The 17,945-nt window shown below is 39.8% G+C and overlaps 2 protein-coding genes and 1 pseudogene across 2 annotated transcripts in view; 2 read left to right on the top strand and 1 right to left on the bottom strand.

The window, feature by feature from the left end:
* The window catches only part of LOC101640765 (zinc finger protein 791), a 21,610-nt gene extending 7,442 nt beyond the window's left edge, over positions 1-14,168 (top strand). The window contains exons 3-5 of the mRNA XM_045290398.1: positions 10,141-10,264; positions 11,259-11,382; positions 11,701-14,168. Coding sequence (XP_045146333.1) covers positions 10,141-10,264; positions 11,259-11,382; positions 11,701-13,462 — 2,010 coding nt within the window. The 3' untranslated portion in view covers positions 13,463-14,168. The remainder of the gene's footprint in view (positions 1-10,140; positions 10,265-11,258; positions 11,383-11,700) is intronic.
* The window catches only part of LOC101641387 (lysosomal alpha-mannosidase-like), a 140,992-nt gene that overhangs the window by 84,742 nt on the left and 38,305 nt on the right, over positions 1-17,945 (bottom strand). The gene's annotated exons all lie outside the window — the stretch shown is intronic.
* On the top strand, positions 7,465-10,133 carry LOC123521687 (annotated as a pseudogene).

Raw genomic sequence — 17,945 nt, 5'->3', positions numbered from 1 at the left:
ATTTTCTTTTTATATAGTCTAAATATTATTATTTAATTTGAAATGTTCTATGTTTTGATTTTTAAAGGGTGGATTTTGATTTTCTTTATATGAAATCCAGGACAGATAAATCTATAGATAGTAACTAGATCATTAATTTCTTATAGTTGTGGCAGTGGAGGTAGCATAGGATATGGGGCTCTAATAAAAGTGAGTATAACAATGAAAAAAATATTCTAAAACTGATTGTGGTAATGATAGCACTATTTTTAATATATTTAAACCATTGAATTGTATGGTATATGAATTATATGTCAATAAACCATTTAGAAAATAAAAATGAGGTAAAACAATCAATGCAATCTAACATGTAAATGAAGCAAAGAAAAAAACTACATGATCATATCAATTGACGTAAATTAGGCATTTGATAAAAACCAACACCTATTACTGATAAAAACACTCAACAGAATAGGAATAGAAGGGAAATTCCTCAGCATGATAAAAGGCATATATGCAAAACCTACTGTCAACATACTGATAAATAAGGAGAAATGAAAAGCATTCCCTTGTTAACAGCAACCCGACAAGACTGTCCTCTGTTCCCTGTCTTATTCAATGTTGTCCTGGAAATTTTAGGTAGATCTACTAGACAACAAAAAGAAAGCAAAGGCATCCAATATGGCAAAGAAGAAGCAAAACTTTAGTTGCAGATATGATTCTATAAATAGAAACCCCCTCTAAAATCAACAGGAAAATTGTTAGAAATAATTCAGAGGTTTAGCAACAAGGTTTGACAGGTACAAGATCAACATTCCCCCCCCACCCAAATTCATGAAGCAACTTATAAAAAGAAATCAAGAAAACAATGTTATTTATAATAGCCACTCACAAAATGAAATGCTTAGGAATAAACTTTGCCATAGAAATAAAAGACTTATACAAAGAAAACTATAAAAGATTACTGTAAGAAACCAAGAGAGACCTATGTACATAAATGAATGACTATACCATGGTCAATAGAAAGTTGGCTTAACGTTGTGAGAATGTCAATACTCCCCAACGCAATCTATAAATACAATGCAGTTCAAATCCAGATGCCAGCATCACTCTTCAAAGAGATGGAAAACTCATAAACTTTACTTGAAAAGGAAAGAGACTCAGGATAAGCAAAGTACTACTAACGAAAAATAAAATAGGATGCCTATCACTTCCTGACCTCAAAACATCCGATACAGTTGCAGGAGTCAAACTAGCAACCTGGGACTGATACAAGGAGAGATACATAGACCAATGGAACATACTAGGTAAACCAGAAGTAACTCCTTCCACCTGCAGACAACCAATTGTGACAAAGGGCTGAAACACATTAAATGAGATCGTCTCCTTCAACAAAAAGTGCTGACATAAATGAGTTACCGTTTGCAGAATGAATCAGGATCCACACCTCGCTCCATATACAAAAATGAACTCAAGATGGATTAAAGACCTGGATACAAATCCTAGAACTATAAAGATTATCAGTGAACATGTAGAGGGAAATTTAGTGGCCTTAGTTCATGGCCTAAGCACACAATCAAACATATAAAATCCACCGAAGACAGATTTCCAGTCTGTTGGTTTTCTCTTTACCCTTTCAGTGAAATCTTATGACACACCTAAATTCATATTTTTAGGGGATCTCATTCAGCTCATCTGAATGAGACTAAGCTCTAAAATCGGTGGAAACCTACAACATCTTCACAAGAAACAGACGAAACCCTGTTAGAAAGCAGGCAGTTTACTAAAGAGGACAGTCAACTTGCCAACGAACGTGAAGAAATGCTCACAATCACTAGCCATCTAAAAGATGCCAATCCAAACAGTGAGATAATACCTCACCCCAGCATTGATGTTATTGTTGTGAGGTGCCAGCGAGACAGCTCTGACCCATAGGGACCCTTTGCACAACAGAATAAAACACTGCATAGTCCTGTGCCTGAGCCCACTGATGCAGCCACTGTGTCCAACCATCTCCTCCAGGGCCTTCCTCTTTGTCGCTGCCCCTCCACTTTACCAAACATGATGTCCTTCTCCAGGGACTGGTCTCTCCTGACAACATGTCCAAAGAATGTTAAGGGAAGTCTTGGGGGCAGTTCTACTTGGCCCTGTAGGGGTGCTATGAGTCATAATTGACTCATTAGCAATCAGTTTGATTTTTACAATGCAGTTGAATTAAAAATTTTTTTTTTTATGTAAGCAGAGAAAATACTGCATTCTTTAATACCAATTTCTTTAGTTCAGGGACAAGTCTATGGGTATTCATTCACTTTAATTGCTTTATATTCTCTGGGTGGTACATACTATAATGATTGAATAATTCAATATTTTGAAGACATTTGGGAAGTCTCATTTTGGTATGATTATAGACATTGCTTTCATGGTTTTAGTTCTTATATTGGTTGCTACAGTTTAAATTCTTTCTTGTTAATTACATGACATATAGCGATGAACTTTATTATTTGGCATATGACAATCCAGGTGCCCTGGCACCATGTGGTATAAAGACAATTATTATAAACCATTCTTTTAAATCATTTTATTGGGGACTTGTACAATTCTTATCACAATCCATACATCCATCCATTGTGTCAAGCACATATGTACGTTTGTTGCCATCATCATTCTCAAAACATTTGCCTTCTACTTGAGCCCTTAATATTGACTGCTCATTTTTCCCGCTCCCCCTCCCTCATGAACCCGTCATATTTCATAAATTATTATTTTGTCATACGTTACACTGTCCGATGTCTCCCCCTGCCCTCTTCTCTGCTGTCTATAAACCATTCTTATAAAAAGTATCTTTTTGTATCTTTGCCATTTTGATGTCTTATTTTTATTTTGGTTTCAGGTAGCCCCAATTGATTTCTATATGCTTTCCCTTAAAGTATATTCTTGAAATTTTCCATCTCTATGTTATTGGTAGTATATATTTTTAGTCATCCTGGTAAAAATCATGTGATTTAACCTTGCTATCTTTTCCCCTGACAGCCTGACCTTGAGTCTGCCTGGAACTTCTATTTGGGGTACTTTAAAGTATCTAGGGTCCACCCCTTGTACTCTCACTTTTATTGTCACCACTCCAATCTCAGCATTTCGTACATGTTTATGGGCATAGCCATTTGTCCTATCCAGAGCTGCTACCTACTGTTTGTCTATCAGTGTGTTGTACTGCGGTGCTGGAAGCTATGCCACTGGCTTTTCAGACACCAGTAGGGAAGCTTATCAACTAAAACCAGACTATGAAGAAGGAATAGGGTGTCCGTTTCTGAGTGAATAGCCATTGAAAACCGTATGAATAACAGCAAAATATTGTCAGATGCAATGCCCATCTGGTCAGAAGGCCCGCAAACTGTGACTGAGAAAGAGTTGCTGCCTTCTCAAAGGAAAGTTGAACGTAATGACTTCAATGGAATAAAGCCCCTAGGACCGTAAATTCAATGGGGGTATGACTCAAAAATAGTAGAAACAGCTGCAAATATGTTTATAATTGGAACATGGAATGTTCAAAGTATGAATCTAGGAAAATTGTAAATTATCAAAAACAAAGTGGAATGTATAAAATTGATATCGTAGACATTGGTCAGCTGACATGGACTGGTATTGACCATTGTGAATCAGTCATATATGGTTGATATGCCAGGAGTGACAAATGAAAGGAATGGTTTTGTAGTCATCATTAAAGAGGACATTTGAAGATCTGTCTCGATGTACAACGCTGAATAGGGTAATATATATGCATAGAAGGGAATCCAGTTAATACAACTGTTATTCAAATTTATATACTGTTTTAGTCCAGGTTGACTAGAGAAACAAATCTAGGGATATATATATTCAGAGAGCTTTATATTAACGAGCAACTGTATATTGAGATCCAGTGGCAGTGGAAGCATCTCAGTGCTGGCACGGGTCTCCACATGGCCCTTCCAGCTCTCTGAGTGTGGCTCTTCAACAGGAAGGTCTAGCAGAGCGCGTTCTCTTGCAGGTCTCAGCAAGCCTCCCCATGGCTTGTCAACAGGAACAGGAAGGCAGAAAGAGAGAAGAAGTTCCCAGAATCCTCCTGAGGAGGTCATGCCCACAAGGAGGCATAGGCAGGCTGTGACCTGAGTGACAGGCTAGACTCCACCCCTTCAATCTTAATACCCTCACGTTGACACGAGATTACGCAGCTACCACACACCCCAACCACTAACATTAGTGTTTAAGTTGAGGAATTCTACAAACTTACTCACTTTTAAGTTGACTGAACATGCAGTCAAAATGCATTGATAATTATTGATGATTGGGATGCAAAAATTGTAAGCAGAGTGTAAGGACCAGTAGATGGTGAGACTTTATCTCAGACTTTGGACATGTTATCAGGAGAGACCTGTCCCTGGAGGGAACTATCATGCTTAGTCAAGGGCAGCACACAAAGAGAAAGCCCTCCAATGAGATGGACTGGCACAGTGGCTGCAGCAGTGGGCTCAAAAAGAACAATTATGCCTATGGCACAGTATTGTATAATGTTCTGTTTCATTGTACATAGAGTCATGATGAGCAGATATGGACTTGACGGTCTCTAAAAGCAACAGTGATACCATAGCAGAAATACCACAAGGGGATGGCTTCAGTAAATAGAAGTTGATTCTCTGTTTACAAAGCTAGATGTACAAACTGAGGGTGCGGCTTTAGGAGGAGACTCTGTCAGATCTAGGGTAAGGCCCTTGTCTACTTTCAATATCTGTGTGCCCGTTGTCTCTTGGAGATCTCTGTGTGCCTTGGTATCATTCTTCCCGAGTCTAAAAGGACATGCCTTGCTCTCAGCTCTTCTTTCTTAGTGATAGTAGGTCCCCCTCTTTCTGCTAAGTTTTCTCTTCTTAAAGCTCTCATAAGATAAAAGGCAATGCAGGCCACAATCTAGGGAAGCTCGCCTTACATTGCATTGAGGCCGTGACCTGAATAGGTGTGTTACATCATACCCTAATCCCTATACAACTGATCACATCATGGGACCGATCACATAGTTAAACAACTACCAAATGACATCATTATATAACTTCCAACGTAGTGAGAGCCCTGTCTCAGCTAAGTTGCACATATTTGGGGGTGACTCAGTTCTTTCCATAACATCATCTAACAAATCTATCCACATCTACATTTGCTTTTACATAAAGGTCTCTTAAGAAGTAGCAGATTAATATCTTCCTCTGCTCAAAAGCCTGAAAGTGTTCTTCACGTCATCTCAATTAAGAGCCAGAGACTTTACAACGTCATCTCAATTAAAAGCCAGAGACTTTACAACGTCATCTCAATTAAAAGCCAGCTAGTTTACAATAGAACGGTTTCATTGTTGAATAGGTGCCATTGAATAGGTTCCAACCCATAGTGACCCTGTATAGAACAGAATAAAACACTGCCCTGTCCTCACAATTGGTCCTTATGCTTGAGCCCTGTGCTGCAGCCACTGTGTCAATCAATCCATCTCGTTAAGGGCCTTCCTCTTTTTCACTGAACCCTCTACTTTACCAAGCATAATGTCCTTCTACAGCAGTGGTTCTCAACCTGTGGGTCGCGACCCCTTTGGGGGTTGAACGACCCTTTCACAAGGGTCGCCTAAAACCATCAGAAAGCACATATTAATGATGGTCTTAGGAACTGAGACACCGCTCCTCTGTCTGTCTCCAGGTGGGTCCGCCCACACGCAGATACGCCCACATAGGAGTAACCCTGTGTGAAGACTGGGTACACCGTGCTTCAAGACAAAATTTCATTTCTTTGTAATTAGAAATAAATATTTCACAATATATAATTACATATTGTTTTTGTGATTAATCTCTATGCTTTAATTATGTTCCATTTGTAACAATGAAAATACATCCTGCATATCAGATATTTTCATTATGATTCATAACAGTAGCAAAATTACAGTTATGAAGTAGCAACAAAAGTGATTTTATGGTTGGGGGTCACCACAACCTGTGGAACTGTATTATAGGGTCGCAGCATGAGGAAGATCGAGAACCGCTGTGCTACAGGGACTGATCTCACCTGACAGCATGTCCAAAGTATGTAAAGTGAAGCCTTGGTATCCTTGCCTCTAGGAGCACTCTGGAGGTATTTCTTCCAAGACATACCGTGTCTCCTGAAAATAAGACACACCCATACAATAAGCCGTAGCAGGATTTCTAAGCATTTGTGCAATATAAGCCAGACCCTGAAAATAAGACTTAGTGATAGGCGTGGCTCTGCAGTGTACCAATGCAGAGCGTCACCCTTCTCATCTGCCCTATCGTGACAGCTGCTGTCTCTGTCTCGGAGGTGACAGGACAGGTGCGGACAGCCCCATCCACAAGGTCAGCTCCCCCTGGCAGGTCCCAGTCGTTCTGTGCGTGCTGCAAGCTGGGGCACAGAGGGAGACATGGACAGGGAGAGTCAAAGTCTCCTCAGTGCAGTGAGGAGCAGGACACTGTGCTTTACGTGTTGTGTGTCCTTAGGGGGCAGAAGTAAGGCTGTGGCTGCCTTTTGACTCAGGACTGTAAGTCGATGTTCCGGAAAAAGACTTAACTATATTTGAGTAAATGTAGATTGTTGTACTGTACTTAATAAGACATCCCCTGAAAATAAGCCATCATGTGTCTTCTTGAGTAAAAATAAATATAAGACAGTGTCTTATTTTCGGGGAAACACATTATCAGTTTGCCCTTCTAGCAGTCCATGGTACTGTCAATATTCTTTACCACAATTCAAATGTATCACTTCTTCTTTAGTTTTCTTATTTATTTATATGTTCAGTATTAGAACATGATATTTACATCTACTCCAATAACCAAAAACTTCTACTGCTGCTTGCTCACATCTTATTCTACTCCATTCATAATGATACTTGCCTCTACCTACAACATGCAAGGCAGCCTACTACTTTCTGGCCTGTTTCCACTTCTTTCAGCTATCCCTTTGAAGGGCTCTTCACATCCTTCTCGTTGATTCCCTCTCATGGTGACCCCATGCCATTTTAGAGAGACATTTTTAATAGCAATGTTTTTTGGGAACAGACTGACAAGTCTTTCTTTCGTTGAATAAAATAAGCCCAGTAATGATACAAGGACAGAAACAATAAAGGCTACAATGTAGATAAGTACAGACTAGAAGAAAAAAATCCTTCTTTATAAATATAAATAAAACTGACAAATTCTTAGTTAAATTGACTTAACAAAGAGAGCAGATGCAAATAAATAACATCTACAAAGAATGTGGTGACATTATGATTTGTGATGCAGAGCTAAGAAAAGATTAGAAGCTAACAACACAATGAACAATTTCACAGAAACAAATTAGACAGTCTAGAGGAACAGGAAAATTCCTAGAAACACACGGATAAGCTAAATTGATGCAAGAAGGCATAAAACATTTCAAGAAAACTAAAACAAATAAGTAGATTGAATCACTATTTAACATTAAGCAACAATGAAAACATCACGGCTGGATGACTATACTGCTGAATTCTACCAAACAAGGAACAATTTATATCCCTCCTTAAACTCCTATGAAAAGGGAAGAGGAAGTACTTCCAGCTCATTCTATGAGGTGAACATCACTCTGACACTAAGAAGAGACACAGACATGATCAGGGAAAGAAAAATCTCCTCAGTGAGTGTAGATGCCCAAGTACTGAACACAATACTGAAAAAGGAAGCCCAAGAGCATTAAAAATTATGCGTTGTGACCAAGTGAGGTTTAATCCCCCAAAGCAGGGGTCGTCAAACAGAAAGTCAGTGTAAAACCCCATCAATGAATAAAAAATCGATAAAATGAAGGGGAAAGGAACACATGCGATTATTCCAACTGAGTGTATCCCTGCTGTGGGGCAGTAAACCTCCCTAGGTCATAACGCATAATTTTTAAGTATGCTCTTGTGTTTGCTTTTTCAGTATTGTGTTCAGTTCTTATGCATGTAAATAACCCCTCCAGGCGGGGTGTCTCCCGAGATGATTTAAACTGGTGCAGTTCCAACTCTCCAGGCTGTTTCCGCCAGAGGCAAGCAGTTCTTTGGCGTGTTTCTCGGACTTAGCTGACAGACAGCAGCATGGCCCCAAATTTTGGGAGTATCCATATTTTTCAACCATCTGCAAGTGCCTGCCTTGCTTGGGGAAGAGGATGAAGGGGCACTGCACTATGTGACCAGAGTTGAGCTGACAGAAATTGAAGATATTAAATCAGGTTACAGAATAGATTTTGATTTTGATGAAAATCCTTACTTTGAAAATAAGGTTCCCTACAAAGAATTTCATCTGAATGAGAGTGGGGATCCATCTTCAAAATCAACTGAAATCCAATGGAAATCCGGAAAGGACTTGACGAAACGGTCCAGTCAGACACAGAACAGAGCCAGCAGGAAGAGGCAGCATGAAGAACCGGGGGGTGGGGGTGGGGGGTGGGGGGTGGTGTTCTTTACCTGGTTTACCGGCCATTCTGATGCCGGCGCAGATGAGTTAGGAGAGGTCGTTAGAGATGATACTTGGCCAAATCCATGATGAAGAAGGTGAAGGGGAAGAAGATGATGAAGAAGGTTTAGAAGATATTGATGGAGATGAAGGGGAAGAAGATGAAGAAGATGACTAACAGAACACTAATGAATTCCAACTTTTAAAATTTTTCTTCAGTCCCTGGGAGCAAGTTGTAATCTTTTTTTGTTTTTGTTTCTTCGTCTTGTGTTCAGTTGCCCTGTTCTTGAAGTCTCTTTTCTCTTCCCTACACCATGGTTCTCAGCTTATTTGGGAGTGGGGGGAATAATGCCTTGTGCAGAATACAGTGGAAAAGAATCTCTACCCCCTTGTGTTCAAATGAATTGTTATCCCTTCTTGTCTCAAGAAAAACTATGGCATCAACACACCACTATGTGGGAAAACAGAAAACCCTCTGCTCCCTTGGCCCTGCTGGCAGCTGGAGAGTGCTGGGCCCCTGTGTAGTAGTGCACAGAATTCCAGCTTCTTTCCTCCTTTCTCTGTAGATTGGGCTCGGAGATCACACCGTGTCTCTATGTGAATATGGACAGTTACCATTTACCAACATATATCTGTCTATTTTCTCTTGTTTTAAAAAAAGGGGGGAAAAAACTTTAAAAAGGGGGGCGGTTATAGAAGGTCATCAAAAGGGTGGATTTGAGATGTTTGGGTGTGTTAAGTGGGCATTTTTGACAACATGGCCTCCCCTTTGGTATGTTTAATTGCAGTTTAAGATGACACTTTTAAAATAAAATTCTCTCCTAATGATCACTTGAGCCCTGTCACTCGATGGGAGAATAAGCAGAACCTGTAGGATCTTCTTTGGAATTGACATTCTCTATGTGTTCCTGTTTATTTTTAAATTTTCTTTTTGTTTCACTGGAAAGGAAAGCTGCTTAGTTTTAAACATTAAAGTGGACAAGTTGCTTTGTTACAATAAAACTAAATGTACACACACACACACACACACAAAGTCATTTCAACTGGTGTAAAGAAAGTATTTCACAAAATCCAACCCTCTGAAGATAGAAGCATATGACAGATCAAGGAGAAATTCCTTAATATGATAATAAGCATTCAGCAAGCACAGCCAAGTAGCAGCAGCATAATAAGGAGCCATGGTGGTGCAGTAATGAAGGGATTAGGCATTAAAAACCAAAATAGTTCAGTGGTTTGGATTCATCAGCCTTCTCTTTCTCCGCTATTAATAGTTCACCTTGCTTTCACTGAATGTTTTATTGTGTGTGTTCTCTTGGGTCTTAGGAAGAATATGAACTTGATGCTTTTAAAAAATTGATTATCTGAATATAGAAATAGACCTTTCATGCAGAGGATTACCTTCCTGTCTGATATGTTTTCTAGTGTTCTGGTCCTGAATAGGTGACAGTCAAATTATAGAGAGATAAATGTAGTGCGTTAGAAATATTGTCCAATCGAACATAAGATGCCAACAGCCTGAAGGTAAATGTAGTTAGTGAAGGGACAACACAGGTGGCCAACGTTTGGAATAGAACAGAGGACATGGTGTGACCTTACTCTGACTTCTCAAATCATCAGAACTGCAGGACTACCTATCCTCTTGGGGGGAGCATGTTATTTAGATTAAATGTGCTAATTTAGATTATATGTGATATTTTAGGACTCACTAGTTTTTGATGATGTGGCTGTGGAGTTTACCCAGGAAGAGTGGGTTTTACTGGATTTTACTCAGAGGAAACTCTATAGAGATGTGATGATGGAAACCTTCAGGAACCTAGCCTCAGGTAAGGATAGCTTTGTTTTTCTTAATTATTTCTGTAATAGATAAATGTAGCAGATCCCCATACACCTTCTTATAGCATTTGGGTTTAGGAATTGGACTGCACTGGGAAACATGACAGCTGTTGGCAGTATCCTCAAGGTAGTCAGTCTTCAGTGACTTCCTCTTGGAAGTAAAACTTTGTGCATTAAATGATCACTGTATCGTGTTTAGAGCCTTGAGGCTCTTTAAGTGTTGTGAGTGACCCTCAGCTTTAGATTCACTTTGTGGCAAAGAGATTTGTGGTTTGAGGCCTCAGCAGCATTTTATCATGTTTATTACGTATTTGATGTGTTACTTTGCTAAAATTAAACTCACCTGTCAATCTCTAGAAAATACAGGGACCAAGATGTTGACTAATAAGCTTTAGGAAAGTGTGCTGTCTTTCCTCATCATCTGGCATTCCCCGTGAATACCATATCACCCACCCTAACTTTTCTCCCTGAGCGCAAAGAAAAGCTCTTTGAGGGTGCAGATGGGATTACCTAGGTCTGGAGTGTCATGGGGACCAAGAAAGTGAGTCCTTTGATGGATCAGCCCCTCTAGAATGGACTTCCATGTGAAGTAATCAACTCGAACTATTCTTTTGCATTGAAGACATGGAACTTGCACTTGTACCTGAGTTATCTTTTGATTTTTCATCAGTCTTTACCTGCCTTCTATAATTGTGGGGGAAAACGCCCCCCACTCTCATATCTCTTTTTAATGTTACCTTTATATACACTAACAATGATTGCACTACCTTTGTATTTTGCTTTTATACTTATATCTTACATATTCTATCCTGGTCACTTTGAATTGTCATGGCATTCTGTCTTTGTCAATTTCTTACATGTTTGACCTTTGCTAAAGTCGTATAATAGTCAAATGTTTCGATCTTTTTTCACATATGCCTTGGTCCTTCTAAAATTTCCCTAATTTTTATCTGGGTGACACTACCTTTAATATTATTGGGTCAGTTTTTAAACAGGATGATAATGGAGAAATGTTGTCCATGAAGAATGACTCCTGGTCCTCTGTGTTAGGAGAAATCTGTGAGGTCCATAATATTGAACAACAAAATAATCAGGAAAGGCACATGAGGTGAGTACCCATCACATAACAGTGAAAAGTGCTGCAGGAGAGCTTTAACGGTATCATATTTCTCTGTAGTGTGTGTGTGTGTGTGTGTGTTTAAAATGAGCCCTGAAGTGGTATAGTTATATAATTTTCCTAACAGTATTTCCAGGAGCCATATTTCACATATCCCTATAATAGAAATATTATGACTGTAATAATTGCACCCACCATGAGTTTATTCTGTGCAACATGAGACAACTTAGGAAAGAAAACACCTTTTAGATAGAGGGTAATTGAGAAGAGATAATGAGTTAAGTTCTAACATGTTTCCTGTTTTAACAGACTATCTTCAGTAGAGAACCTCTGTGAAAGTGAAGATGATGGAGAAGGTAATCACTATGGGAACATTTTCAACTGGATTGGAACTCTTACTAGGCTTAAAAAGACAACTGATGAAGTAAATCCCCTTGAATGCTTTGAATGTGGAAGAGCCTTCATGGACCATTCATCATTTAAGCTTCACATGAGATGTCACACTGTATATAAACCATATCTTTGTAAGGCATCAAAAGAAGACTGCAGCTTTCCTTCTTATCTAAAACCTTATGTGAGAGATGAACATTGTAACCACTGTGAGAAATCTTGTACTTGTTCCCTAAACCACACTAGACATATAAGAGCTCACAGTAGAGATAGGCGTTATGAATGTAAGGAATGTGGGAAAGCTTTTAACTATCTCTCGAGCCTCACTAGACACATAAGAACTCACAATGGAGAGAGGCCTTATGAGTGTAAGGAATGTGGAAAAGCCTTTAGCTATCTCACAAGCCTCACTAGACATATACGATCTCACAGTGGGGAGAAGCTTTTTGAATGTGTAGAATGTGGGAAAACCTATAGTCATTCTTCAAACCTCACTAGACATATAAGAACCCACAGTGGAGAGAGGGCTTATGAATGCAAAGAATGTGGCAAAAGCTTTAGTCTGCCCTCATACCTCACTAGACATTTAAGAACTCACAGTGGAGTGAAGCTGAATGCATGTAAAGAGTGTGGGAAAGCCTTTAGTTGTTCTTCATCCCTTACTACCCACATGCGAACTCACAGTGGGGAGAAGCCGTATGCATGTAAGGAATGTGGGAAAGTCTTCAGTGTGTCCTCACACCTCACTAGACACATCAGAACTCATAGTGGAGAAAGGCCTTACGTGTGCAAAGAATGTGGGAAAGCTTTTATTTGCTCTTCATCCCTCACCACACATATGCGAATTCACAGTGGAGAGAAGCCTTATGAATGTAAGGAATGTGGGAAAGCCTTTAGGTTTTCCTCATCTCTCACCATACATAGAAGATACCACAGTGGAGAGAGGCCTTTTGAGTGTAAGGAATGTGGGAAAGGCTTTTGTCGGGCCTCACACCTCAAGACCCATATAAGAACCCACAGTGAGGAGAGGCCTTATGACTGTAAAGAATGTGGGAAAGCCTTTAAGGAATTGGCTCAACTCACTGGACATATAAGAACTCACAGTGGAGAGAGGCCTTTTGAGTGTAAGAAGTGTGGGAAAGCTTTTAGTCGTTCCTCTTCACTCACTATACATATAAGGACGCACAATGGAGAGAGGCCTTATAAATGTAAGGAATGCAGGAAAGCCTTTATCTGTTCCTCATCTCTCACCACGCATATGCGAACTCACAGTGGAGAGAGGCCTTATGAATGTAATGAATGTGGAAAGACTTTTACTTGTTCATCTTCTCTTACAACACACAGAAGATCTCACAGTGGAGAAAGGCCTTATGAATGTAAGCATTGTGGAAAATCCTTTAGTCGGTCCTCTCACATCACTATGCATATAAGAACACATAGTGGAGAGAGGCCTTATGAATGTAAAGAATGTGGGAAAGCATTTAAGCAATATTCAAAACTTATGAGACATGCAAAAGTTCACAGTGGAGAACAACCTTGTGAAGGTAAAAAATTTGAAAGAGCCTTTAGTTTGTTCACACATCTCACTGACAGTATAAGCTCTCACACTGCAGAGAACCTGCACTGCAGTGAATTACCATTATATGAATCTTCTAGCCATGGTCTGGAAACTCCTAAATAATTATTGCATGAGACTGTGCAGATAAGATGCATGGCACTGTTGTGGGGAACTGTTCAATTTTACCGCCCACTAGGTTTTCAAAAGGCCAATCTCAGATGTGTAGGGTGTCCTCATTAATGTAAAAAAGTCAGGGCAGGAGCAGAGTGCATCCTATGGATGTGAGATCCCTACATTTAGAACCTTCTAACCTTAGGAGGCCTTGTTTAGTAATATAGGAGTGGTGTGATATGCTGGGAGGGACTGAAAGCACTGCAGAGAAATACCCAGCAACAGAACTAGGAGGCTGGTACAAGGCTGCATGGTGGGATGGAGCAAGGTACCCACAGTGGGTGTGTTGGCCAATCAGAGGAGACAACTAAGTACATCCAGGCGAGGTGGCCACTGGTAAAGTGGGTTGCCTCCAATTACTTGTTGGTATAGCTCGGCTTGTCAATCTGCAAGAGCTGAGTGCCTTGGGCAGGAGATTTCCTGGCCCAGTGGGGTGTGCTTTGCACACTCACCAGCATTGTTAAAGAGGTGTATCACTTACCTGAACAGGGCTCAGCAGCAGTAAGATTCTGACTGGTATCCAGGGGCAGGGGCCAAAAAGAAGCTGTTCTGATTAAAGAACTGCATCTGGAGTTGTTCCTACTATTGCCTCCATTTTGACTCTGACCCCGAACCTGAATTTTACCTATAATTTCCCTAATAAACTCCATTAACTGAATATTGCTTGTGAGTTCTGTGTTGTCACTGAAATAAATTGTTGAAATAAATTGTGAAGATACAGAGTGCTGTTACAGGGACAGCTGGAATTGGTAAGACAATTTGTAAAAAGGGTGGAGAGTGGAAGTTTATTTGGCTTGTCCTTTATGGGAACCAACTTTGGGTTAATGTTGATAGGGAATCTGTATCCTCCCTCTACTCTGTTCCTTGGCGTGGCCTACGGACCCAAGTTCTATGTCACCTGAACCCTTGGGTGGCGGAGGAGAGGAGGGTAGCAGTGGAGGAGGAGAAGCAGCAGGATAAACAAGCGCATCGCCAGGGAAAACGCGCATGCGCACGTGCGCGCGCGCACACGCACACATACAATGATATGAAAATGAAAGGACAAAATCTATATAGTCTTGATCCATTAAGGATTGATAAATTGCACTTTGTTAAAAATTTTAAGTTCTGCTTTACAAAATGCATTGTCTAAAGAATTTAAAAAAAAATTATTTTATTGGAGGCTCGTACAATTCTTATCACAATCCACACATACATCCATTGTGTCAAGCACATATGTACATTTGTTGCCCTCATTCTCAAAACATTTGCCTTCTACTTTAGCTCTTAATATCAGCTGTTCATTTTCCCCCTGCCAAAAGAATTTTAAAAGTAAACGGCAGACTGGGAGAAAATAATGGCAAAATGTTAAGGATTTATATTTTTCAAAAATACTAAGAGCAATTAAAACTAAACAATAAGAAAATAAACCATCCGATTAAAAGGTGGGCAATGTATTTGAACAGACATTTCAGCCAATAAGATAAACAGATGTGAGATAAGCATAAAGATGCTCAACATCACTTGGTGTCAGGAAAACAAAGTTAAGATGACAATAAGCTACACACCTATCTGAATGGCTATGATAAAAGCCTGTTGATAAATGACACTTGTGAGAATGTAGGGCAAGAGGAAAACTCATTCATCGATAATGGGATTGCCTAAAAGGACAGATGCTTTGCTCACAGGGTGGCAGTTTCCTTTAAAGCTAAAAATAGTCTTACTACACAATCTAACCATCTTTCTCCTAGATATGAATTGCATTGAGTTGAAATTTGTTTTCACACAAAACTTGCACATAAATATTTTTGGAAGCATTTTTTATAATTGCCCAAGCTAGAAGCAACAAGATATCCATTAGTAGGTAAGTGGATAAATGAATCATGGTACACATGTACAATGGACTGTTACCCAGCAATAAGAAGAATTGAGCGTTGAAAAGACGGAATTGTTGCTATTAGGTGCCCCTGAGTTCCAATTTATAGCGACAGTAGGTACAACAGAACGAAACTGCCCTTTCCGTGCCATTCTCAGTCAGTTTTGTATTTGAACCAACTGCATATCTTGTCAAAGGGCTTCCTCTTTTTCACTGACCCACTTCAACAAAGGAATTGGCTGTACACTTGAGAAGAATTAACTACTGAAGCCTTATGGACAACAGCCGAATATTGGCAGATTTTGAAAACCTAGTGAATAACCGACAGCAGAACACTGTCAGGAGAGGAGCCCTTCAGGTCAGAAAGCACTCAGAGTATGTCTGAGGACGAGCTGTCTTCTCAAAGTTGAGTGGGCCATAATGACATGGGTGGAATTACCTGTGGGGGCTGAAAAGTTTTTAAAAAAACAAAAACAAAACGTCTGTGGAGCTAAAGTCTTGGGATTAGGTTTTAGGTCGTCAGTGTCCAGTAAGTTAGCTATATTGCTGAGATAGTCTCAGGTGGGATACACTCGAGTTTGTATTTTGACTCTGGATTTGTTTTACTTCAATTTCAACCTGAACTTAAAATGAACTTCAACTTACAACCTGAACAATATGCGCAATTGATGGTCCGTTTCAGCCAGCTCCTGGCCTCATTTAGGTTCCTGATATTAAACTTCTCCATCATCTCTTCCCACAGATGTACTCAAGTTTATTCCTGTGGATTCCATCTGCGGGAACTGATGGAACATCCTTAGAAAGGGAGGGGATGATCCACATTTTTTATATGGAAATTTCCCTGCTTGGGGTAGTCCCTACAATAGAACTGCTCATCTCCAAAGAGCGATCTATCCTCGATGGTGTCTCACAAAACATTACAATGTTTACTTTTGACGGGGTCCTGTTTATTTGTTTATTTATTTGTGCTTTAGAGTCATAGCTAGGGACCTCTTGCCAAATCCAGCTAATGAAGATTTACCCCTGTGTGAATTTTAAGGATTTCTAAGTTTTATCTTTTACATTTGACTCTTTGATCAATTTCTATTGAATTTTTGTATAAGCCACGAAGTATTAAAAATGTATTTTAAAAAACACCAAAACCACATCACTACCATTTATGGCTATATGCATCTTAAGTACTTACAATGACATTTTAGGGGGTAGGACAACGTTTGAAAGGTGGTCAGCAGTATTTTATTTGTAAAAGAGCTTGTTTAACTTAAGTTAGCAGCTCCTGGTTCAATGAGTTAGAGAGTGTGGCTGGTTGTTAGGTGCCATGAATTGGTCCCAACCCATAGGGATCCTGTGTACAACAGAATTAAACAATGACAGCCCTTTGTCACACTCACAATTGTTGTTTGAGCCAATTGCTTCGGCCACATTGCCAATGCATCTCCTTGAAGGGCTTCCTCTTTTTCAGCGCCCTTGCACTTTACCAAGTGTGCTGTCCTCTTTCGGGTACTAATCTCCCCAAGAAAAGGCCTCACCATCCTCGCTTCTAAGGGGTCATTCTGCTGTACTCCTTCAAAGGCAGATACGTTTATTCTTTCAGCACTCATTGATACTTTGAATATTCGTTTCCAGCACCGCAGTTCAAATGCATTTGTTCTTTGTTGATCTTTCTTATTCAATGTCCAACTTTCACATGCATATGAGACTACTGAAAATAGCATGGTTTGAGTTAGGTGCACCTTAGTACTCAAAATGACATCTTTGCTCTGCACTACTTTAAAGAGGGCTTGTACAGTGCACTTATGCACTGCAACGCATCATTTAATTTCTTGACGGCTGCCCCCATGGGTACTGATTGTGGATCCAAGCAAAATGAAATCTTTGAAAACTTCAGTCTTTTCTCTGCTTTTATGATGTTACTTATGGGTACAAGTGTGAAGACTTTTATTTCTGTAAGGTGCCATCAGGTCAGTTCTGACCCCATAGCAACCTTATACACAACAGGATGAAACTTTGTTGCTTAGTGATCCCCCAAATTATGTTCAGATTGATTGCCATGTATCTGATAAATGCAACTTAAACACACATCAACACACACAAAATGAAGGAAAAATAAAAGCTCCATAAGATATACTCATTATGAAAAAAGATAAATTGGGAACTTTAGAACTGAATAACGGAATATCTGAAATAAAATTTCAGTGGACAGGCTTAAAAGTAGATTGATCTGATACAGGAAAGAATCAATGAATGTGAAGTCAGTTTCTGTAACAAGGACCAGTGTGAATCCAATCTCCAAAATGTAAGGATTGATATAGTCCTAACATTCCTATTTTTCCATTTTCTCCACCAATGGCTCTCTTCACTCTCTGTCCCCAGTTACCTGGAGCTAGGCAGTGCTCATAAGATAGAAGAACATTGTTCTTCAGACTGTCAAATAGTCAGATACCAGTGACAGTTTGAGGGAGTCTACACAACACCCCGGTTTTCTGGTCTGTTGACTACAAAGTCAGGGTTGGCTATGTCATTGAAAAAGCCAGGCCTCACTGGAGATCCCCTTGCAGAGGGGTCTCGGGGAGGAGATGA

This window comes from Echinops telfairi, unplaced genomic scaffold, assembly GCF_000313985.2.
Source record: "Echinops telfairi isolate 266 unplaced genomic scaffold, ASM31398v2 ScPeMD7_36;HRSCAF=134, whole genome shotgun sequence".
Lineage (NCBI taxonomy): Eukaryota > Metazoa > Chordata > Mammalia > Afrosoricida > Tenrecidae > Echinops > Echinops telfairi.
Note: the sequence above shows the minus strand (reverse complement) of the source record. Positions and strands in the feature narration are given on the sequence as shown.